General features: G+C 34.2%; 1 protein-coding gene across 7 annotated transcripts; it reads left to right on the forward strand.

The window, feature by feature from the left end:
* The first annotated feature begins 5,080 nt into the window (after nt 1–5,080).
* On the forward strand, nt 5,081–8,936 carry LOC116010171 (pentatricopeptide repeat-containing protein At5g50990). Of its 7 annotated transcripts, none has more exons than XM_031249451.1 (4): nt 5,081–5,300; nt 5,713–5,971; nt 6,470–8,150; nt 8,344–8,936. In XM_031249451.1, exons 2-3 carry the CDS (start codon nt 5,821–5,823, stop codon nt 7,984–7,986), a joined length of 1,668 nt encoding a protein of 555 aa, XP_031105311.1. In that variant the 5' UTR covers nt 5,081–5,300; nt 5,713–5,820; the 3' UTR covers nt 7,987–8,150; nt 8,344–8,936. The 7 variants fall into 7 exon arrangements, with proteins under 7 accessions (XP_031105311.1, XP_031105310.1, XP_031105312.1 ...); XM_031249450.1 differs by having other exon boundaries at nt 5,729–5,971; XM_031249452.1 differs by having other exon boundaries at nt 5,753–5,971.
* Nucleotides 8,937–9,172: the final 236 nt, after the last annotated feature.

The raw sequence follows: 9,172 nt of genomic DNA on the forward strand, positions 1-9,172 counted from the left end.
GAAGTTGCATGAACGTGATAAGGCACATAGTGAGCTTGCTAATTTGTCTTTCATAAAAGATTTGGATTCAAGGATTAATCATTTTCAAGAAGCGGAGAATGATAGGAACCAACACACATGGAAGAAACAAGAAAGCCCAATAAGAATTTCATTTGAAAGAGAAAAGTATGATAGTAGTCCATTTCAAGTGATACCATGTATTGGAGACAATGCCTATAAGGTTGATCTTAGGGGAGAATATGATGTCTCTTCTAAAGTCAATGTTTAAGATTTGTCCCCATATAATTGTATAGATTCGAGGTCGAATCATTTTCAAGAAGGGGAGAATTATACAAACCAGCCCAAACATGATCCATTAAGAGTCCCTATTGATCCCATTACAAGGTCTAAAACTAAACTTTTGAGACAATTACACATTGGGTTTGTACAATATTGGTGGAAGAATCATGAAAACCGAATAAGGAGTTCAAGTGATGATGGTGGATACTTAGACTATTTTACTTGCATTACTGCTGATTTGGAAAAACCCAAAAATACCATCTAAAAGTCCCAAATTTGTGGCTTTGCTTGAGAGGATACAAAAGTGGTTAAACTAATCCATCCAAATCAGATTTTGAAGTGGTTGAACTAATTCATCCAAATCAGATTTGAGGCATGTGGACAAATCTGAAGTTTGGCACATTATGAGACTTTTAGTATCTCATAGACAACTTTAAATTAATTGGAATATCTTTTGGCTAAAAGAAATTAGTGGAGAACTATTCTAAATGATTCAAATTCGTGGTTGCCAAGAGGGAAAGACAAAACAAGTGTAAATTAAGTCAACATAACACAAAAGAAGGGCTGAAAATCAGGATTTGTTTTGTGGTCTAATTGCTAGTACTAATCCTTTTTTAAGGCAAAATATAAGGAGGTGGGGTAACCATGTCTTCCACACCTCATTCATTTGTTTAATGATCAGATTTGTAGGGTATAAATAAAGCCAATGAGATTATGTAAGGCAAGCATTTTTAGAATCAATCAAAACTTCATAAGTTTCTTTACACCTGTGTAAGAATTCTTTCTTCTATTCATGGTCATATCGAATAGTGTTCTTGATTCGTAGCTCTATCGAATCAAACTCGCATTCTATTAACCTTAGATTTTAGGAATTATGGACATATCAATTCATAGAATCAAGGGAGCTGCTAGATAACTCACTCTAGTAGTTTGAAGATTGCGTTCTTGAGGAACTTGAGGCGTGCTAAGGGTTGTTTCTTGGTCCTTCGTGGAATCGGGGCTTAAGGGTGATCCTGCGTACACCAAAGGTAACCCTATCCATTAAATTTGAGAACATCTTGGACAATAACTCTTTGTATGAATTCTCCATCCCAAAGATTCATATCAGTATACAAGTTTATATTATGCTCCCTCAGTCCTATTTTATCTATCCTACTTACTATTCATTGGTCAAACTAACTATTTCTTCTTTGTTTATTTTCTTTAACATTTTAAACTTATTTTTGAATTTGATTTTTTTGTTTAATAGTACTTTTAGTGTAGTTTCTAAATATATAAATTTTATATACTAATACTAAACTTACTATTATGAAAAATTAAATTAAAAATAACTCCAGTCGAGCATCGATAACCGAACCAGACACTTAAAATGGGACGGAGGTAGTACTTCATTGTCTTCGAATTAATTTAGAAAAAATTAAAGTTGATCTAACTAAAAGAAATTAAAATTTAAAAGTATTTATGAATATATTGTTTTTTCTATTCAAATTATTTTATCTAATTGATTATGTTTCATATTTTGTCATAAATATTTTGACATTTTCACTCCACTCAAGTATATTTTTAGCTCCATCCCTAACAATCATGTAATCTATGAAAAATATTCTATTGTAATTTATAATGTATTTTTTATTTGAACATTTTTATGGGTGTTTGATATTCTGTCATTGACATTTCTAACGTCATTTAAACTTCGCCCCCACTCAGATGATTTTCTAGATCCGCCCCTGATTATGGACCATGGTCCACATAGCTGTTTAAACTAATGTCCAAAACGGTGTCGTTTCTTTTAATGAAAATAAACGGCAGCTGTTCCGTGTAATTAGTTCTATTTGTATAACATATTCAGTTTCATTTTATATATATTGTAGTTTATTTCAACACAACTAAAATTTCATTTTGTTTCAACTATAGTTTCATTTGACATTATACATACAATAGTTTTATTACAGTGAGACCTATTATTGAATTTCATTTTATACACATTGTAATCTTATTACAACACCACTAAATTATAATTCTAATTCAACTACGGTTTCATTGGACAATATACACTCAAATATGTGAAACTGTTATTCAGTTTCATTTTATATACATTGTAGTTTCATTACAACACAACTAAACTATCATTTTGATATAACAACAGTTTCATTTGACAATATACACTCAATATGTGAAACATGTTATTCAGTTTCTTTTCATACATACTGTAGTTTCATTTCAGCAAAACTAAAATATCATTTCAATTCAACTATAGTTTTATTTGACAATATACACTCAATATGTGAAACATGTTATTCAGTTTCATTTTATACATACTACAATTTCATTTCAACACAACTAAAGTATCATTACAATTCAATTACAGTTTCATTTGATAATATAAATACAATGTGCGAGACAAGTTATTCCGTTTCATTTTAGATACACTGTAGTTTCATTTTGTTTTGAAAATACAAAAAATATAGAATTTGTTAAAATTTAACGACTGTCTTTTCTTTAATTAAAGAAACGTCACCATTTTCATATCATGGTCCACGGTATAAGAACCGCCACATAATTATGTAGACCATGATCCACACAATAATTTGCCGCAATTGCCATCTTCTCATGCGTGTGGTTCAGTAGTTACGCCGTGGACCCAGGTCCACCTTGCAAGGTGGACCTGGGTCCAAAAACGACGCCGTTTTTTTTTTTTTTTACTAAACATATTGGCCTGAAATGTGGAACACAAACTCTACATTCACATACACTATACTCTACATTCACAATTTGTAAACTCCAAATTACACATTACAGGATTATATGTTTAGTAACTATATTACCACTGTTATGCATTCACACATTTAAAACTCTATATTCACAGGTCCTATACTCCATATTCACAACTTGAGAACTCCACATTCACACATTACAGGGCTACAAGTTGTTAGAACTTCTTAACTCTATTACAGATTCACACATGCATAACTCTACATTCACGATTTCTATACTCCATATTCACAATTTGAAACCTCCACATTCACACATTTCTGGGCAACTCTACATTCACACAATCATAAGTCTACATTCACGATTTCTATACTCTACATTCACACTTTGAAACCTCTACATTCACACATTTTTGGACAACTCTATATTCAGCAATATGTTTACTAATTAAAAAAAAAGAAAAAAAAAAGACAAAACGACGTAGTTTTGGACCCAGGCAAGGTGGACCTGGGTCCACAGCATAATTTGCGCGCGTGGTTAGTGTGGATAGCCTAAGGCCTTCCTCAATAGTTTGAACTTTTTCTCAAGATTTTTGTAGGCCCAAGCATCCACATCATCATCCACTATCTCACTCAAACCTAAAATCTCTCCTTCCCATTAGTTTTAAGTTTTTTCTCATTTTTTTGTGGACCACCATTTTATCACTATATTTTAATTATTTCTTTATTTATTTTCATTATAAAAATTATAATTACAATTATTATTTTTATTATTATTTAAATTACACATATCAAAATAATAATAAATTTGATTATAAAAGTCAAAAAAAAAGTTTAAAAAGTTGGCTGCAACAGCCAACTAAAAAATATTGGCCCTGTTTGGTATATGGCTGTTGGCTGATTGGGTTGGCTGTTTGGGTTAGAAGGTATGATTAGTTGATAACATTGGCTGATTGTAGAAAGTTGTTTGATAAATTAGTTGTTAGTTGATGGCTGTTTGGTATAATTTCTTTCTCAAAAAGCCAATTGAAAAGGCTGCTTTGAGTAGCCTTTTGAATTTTAGTATTTTGGAGTTGCAAAAAGCTTATTAACCAAACAACTAATAGTGGTTAAATAAGCTAAAATTGGCTGATAGGCTGATTATTTACCAAACAGGGCCATTATTAAAAAAAAACAATTATCAGCTGGCCAACGGCCAGCTTTAAAAAAATTAAAAAAATAAATAAATCACAAACAAAATGGCAACGACCATTTTTAAAATGGCCGTTGCCATTCTGAGCGTGGCCGCCAGCTGGCTGGCGGCAACTCTCAGATGTTCCAGCGCCCAGCGCCTATGAGACGCGACACGCGTCTCACTTTTAATTTTTTTTTTTTTATAAAAACCCTGACATATGGGGGTTGTTGCAGGAGAAAAGTTTCTCCAAAATGCACAACCCCCAATTGTTTAAAAACACCATAATCAGATTTTGTTTCTTAAAGTTTGTGTCCAACAACACTAATGGGGAGGGCCTAATAAGCATTGTCCAAAGATTAATTGGGCTTTACATCAAAGTAAAATGGGCTATTTTCGTCCAGAATAATGGACGGTGCGACCCATTTGCCCATATCCAAAAAAGGGGTCATGTAATCCTTCCATTCCATGGTTCTATTTCTCAACGTCGACGAAGCTCTCACTACTAGAAAATTCGCGAATCGTGATGGAAAATCGCGACGGATACTAATCTGTCGCAATATAGCGACCGATATTACGACGGAATAGCTTCCGTTGCGAATTCGCGATGGAAATTAATTTTGTCGCTATTTTTGGCGCAAAGAGAAAATAAAACCCGTGAAATCTTGGCGGAAAAATATTTACGACAAAAAATGCGACGGATTTAAGTTACGTCGTCATTTAGCGACGGAAAAAGACGACGGATTTACGTTCCGTCGCTAAATTACGACGGGAATGGCGACCGAATTTTATTCCGTCGTAAAATGAAATATTTTTTTATTAAATAAATTTTGCGCAATTAAAAATTAAAATTAAAAATAAGTGAAATAACATAACCTAGTCTTCTAATTACATTACCCTGCCCTATCAATTCAAAACCCTCAATTCAGCCCCATCGCTCCCAACCCCCAGCCCTAATTGATTGAGACATCCTCAGCCATCGCCGCCCCCAGCCATCGTCGCCCCTAGCCATTGCTTCCCCCAGCCATCGTCGCCCCCAGCCATCGCCCCGCCGGCCGCCAGTATCGCACTGCGCACCGCCGCCGACCAAGCCTGCACAGCGACCGCACTGCGCACCTCTAACCGCACAGCGCAAAGAGGTAATGTTCTATTTTTATTTTTCTTGAAATTATTTTTTGTGTGAAATCTTAAATTTGTATCCATGTCTCCATCAGCGTGGGTTTAATCACTTAATGATCTTTCTATTATGCTACTTAGTTAAAAATTGAAATCGTAATCCCATTTGTGACTTTGTATTAAGATTTTGGTATTTATTCGGTTATTCCAGTAAACTGGTATTAAAATTCCTAACTGGAATTTATTCCACAGTTTACTGGAAAACTGGAATTTTAATTCCAGTCCAGTTTACTGGAATGAACCCAGTAAACTAGAATTTATTCCAGAAATTCGAGTTTAACTGGAAATTTCATTCCACTTACTGGACTTAAAGTGGAATGAACCCAGTAAACTGGAATTTACAGTTCAACTAAACATTCTGCTAAACATTGTAAGCTCGAAACTGGTTCAGTGAGTCCGATTACAAATGGTTCAGTGATATTTTGCCTATGAAACATTCTGCTAAACATTGTAAGCTCGAAACTGGAAGTGGGCACGGAGAAGATGATAGTGGCGGTAAGAGTTGCCGCAAATCAGAGAGGGAGACTATCTTCTGCATTGCAGTTACCATGGCTTCTCACCCATAGCGCAACCTTAAACTCTCAATCCATACATTCAACTCTTTCATCGCCGGAATCTCATCATTTTAATCCAGGTAAGTTTACTTTATTCCTTTAGCATCTTAATTTTTATTTTTTTTTTATTTTTTTTTTTATTTTTTCAATCATAATTTTATTGCAAGATTGCTTTTTTTCTTTTTCTTTTTCTTTTTGTTTCGCATTGATTTGTTGTGTTTTTCTTACTATCGAAGTGTATAGCTTAATTTGGAGGGAAATATGATTTTTTTTTTCAATTTTATTTTGAATTATTTTTGGGTACCTTTTATATTTATATTTAATTAAAAAGAAAATTTGTTCATAACATAATAATACTAATAAAAAAAAACAGTTTTGGGCTGTAAAGAAATTATTTTTCATTGAAAATCCTTTTGATAATTAAATACTATCACATTTCTTGAAGGTGCACAAAGATTTTGTATTCCCCAGTTAGAGTTCAATTAAAATGGGAAGCTCTGAGTGTGTTCTTATAATCTCTGTTCCAAAAGTTAATGCTTGAGCTGTAAGAGAATTGCCTTTTACGGAAAACATTTCAGACTATCAAATGCTCATATGCACTCTTAAAGCTTGCAAACATTCCCACAATTTGAGGACTACAATTGGAACACATGGTCGAATGATCAAACTTGGATATGAAATGTATCCATCCCTTCTGTCATTGTTGATTGTAGTGTATTTATCATGTGAGTGCCTCAGTCCTGCACGCCAACTGCTAAGTGAAATTTCTGAATGGGATTTTGATGTGGTTCCTGGAAATTTGATTATTGCGGGTTTCATGAAGATGAGGGAAGTTGATGTTGCAAGGAAACTATTTTACAAAATGCCCATCCGAGATGTGGTCACATGGAACTCAATTATAGGAGGTTTGGTAAAAAATGCATTGTATAAGGAGGCACTAAGTATCTTCAGAAAGATGCTGAGATCTGACATGGAACCGGATGCATACACGTTTTCATCTCTAGTCACGGCATGTGCGAGACTTGGAGCTATTGATCATGCTAAGTGGGTTCATAATTTGTTGATTGAGAGAAAAATTGAATTGAACTACATTTTATCATCTGCATTGATAGATATGTACTCTAAATGTGGAGATATTGAAACAGCTAAAGGAATTTTTTACCGTGTTGAACGCAGTAATGTCTGTGTTTGGAATGCAATGATTAATGGACTAGCAACTCATGGTCTTGCTATAGAAGCTCTTAAGATTTTCTCAAAGATGGAGGCAGAAAAAGTTGTGCCTGATTCTATAACCTTTATTGCACTTCTAACTGCATGCAGTCACAATGGGTTAGTTGAAGAGGGTCGGAGATATTTTGATATAATGAAACAGCGTTGCTTGATTCAACCTGAACTTGAACATTATGGAGCAATGGTTGATCTGCTGGGGAGGGCTGGACTTCTTAACGAAGCTTATGCAATGATCAAGGAAATGCCAATGCAACCTGATGCTGTTATATGGAGGGCATTTCTTAGTGCTTGTAGAATTCACAACAACTCTGAGTTGGGTGAAGTTGCTAGCACAGAAATATCACATCTTAGCAGTGGAGATTATGTTTTACTGTCAAACATATATTGTTCCATAAGAAAGTGGGATAGTGCTGAGGAATTGAGGCATAAAATGAAACAGAAAGGAGTTCGTAAAAGAAGTGGAAGAAGTGGGGTGGAATTGGGTGGCGTTATTCACCAATTCAAGGCAGGCGATAGATCACACCCTGAAACAAGCATTATATACAAATCATTGGAACTGTTGATGAAACGAACCAAAATGGAGGGTTTTAATCCTGCAACTGACTTGGTGTTGATGGATGTATCTGAGGAGGAAAAGGAGGAAAATTTGAATTTCCATAGTGAAAAGTTGGCAGTGACCTATGGGATCCTAAAGTCAAGTCCTGACACTTGTATTAAGGTTACAAAAAATCTTCGGATTTGTCCTGATTGCCATTCATGGATAAAGCTGGTGTCAAAGGTGTTAAATAGAGTGATAATTGTAAGGGACCGGATCCGTTTCCATCACTTTGAAGGTGGTTTTTGTACTTGCGGAGACTATTGGTGAAAATGTTTGGGGATTTTGAAGTGCAACTAGGGGTGCTCTTTGATGTTCTAGAAGAAAACTGGTTACTGGAAGCTAAAATGTTTGAAACTACAACCCCCGCCATGCTCACTTGTCATTTTACTGAAACAAGGTGAGGGCTTTGTTCTAGAACATCAAATCACAAGGTTGGTTGAATTTCAAAACTTGAATACCACCTGAAAAATATTACCAACAAAAAAGAAAAAAAGATACTTTTAGTACTAATATTTTTTACCTCATATGACCCTATTCCTTATTATATGACTGGAAAAGTTAACTAGTACTTCCCTTATTATTGTGTTGTTATTATTATCCATATTATTATGGCCAACTTAACAGGTCTAAACTAGTCCGTGGAAGAAGAGATGCCTATATGCCAGGATTTGCAGCTTCTGAGCCGTGATTTATTGTTAACCGATCTGGATTGAGATTGAGATTAACCGGAAACTGGTTTGCATGAATGTCATGAAGTAGGTTTGATTGGAAGCTCATTTGTTCAGTAAGCAGTATTTTGGAGAATTTTGGAGAAGAGACCAAGGTTCGAAATTCGGTAGCGGCAGTGTGGAGATTGTGCTCAAAGTGAGCAAATCTCTTGTGTGCACTAACATTTGGCCCTGTTTGCTGAGGTACTAAGTTACCTTAATTTACATTTTCTTAAATGCTCTGTCGGGCCAGGATGTGGAGTGAGGCCCTGAGTGTTGGGAATTCAACCAACCTTTTGGGCAAGAAGGTTTGATTGCAAGCATTTATCGGAACTTACTGGTATTACCATGCAATTAAAAGTTTAAAAGATCTCACTTTCTTCTTGCTATTGTTGTCAATAAATGTGTAAACCGCTCGATCTTGTACAATGTCCAAAATAGACCTGCAATAAGCAATTTTTTTAGGTTGTGTTTGATTGGAGACTTTTCTATGAGATTTGATACTCATTATCATGTTTGTTTGTCTATTTTTATTACTTTATTATTGGATTTAAATATTTAAGTAATTATTTTCTTCCTTATTTTTAAACAATGGAATTTTAAACAATGGAATCAAAAGGAAGAAAAAATTTTGAAAAAGAAAAAGAGATCATTCTTCTTATATATATATATATATATATATATATATATATATATATATATATATATATATATATATATATATATATATATATATATATATATAT

Source organism: Ipomoea triloba, chromosome 2 (genome assembly GCF_003576645.1).
Source record: "Ipomoea triloba cultivar NCNSP0323 chromosome 2, ASM357664v1".
Taxonomy (NCBI): domain Eukaryota; kingdom Viridiplantae; phylum Streptophyta; class Magnoliopsida; order Solanales; family Convolvulaceae; genus Ipomoea; species Ipomoea triloba.

Bases quoted from the DNA above. Each gene is read 5' to 3' on its own strand.
- LOC116010171 (XM_031249448.1), top strand. From the start codon at position 5,821: ATGATAGTGGCGGTAAGAGTTGCCGCAAATCAGAGAGGGAGACTATCT. The intron at 5,972-6,469 runs GTAAGTTTACTT...AAAACATTTCAG, and splicing joins ATCTCATCATTTTAATCCAG to ACTATCAAATGCTCATATGC.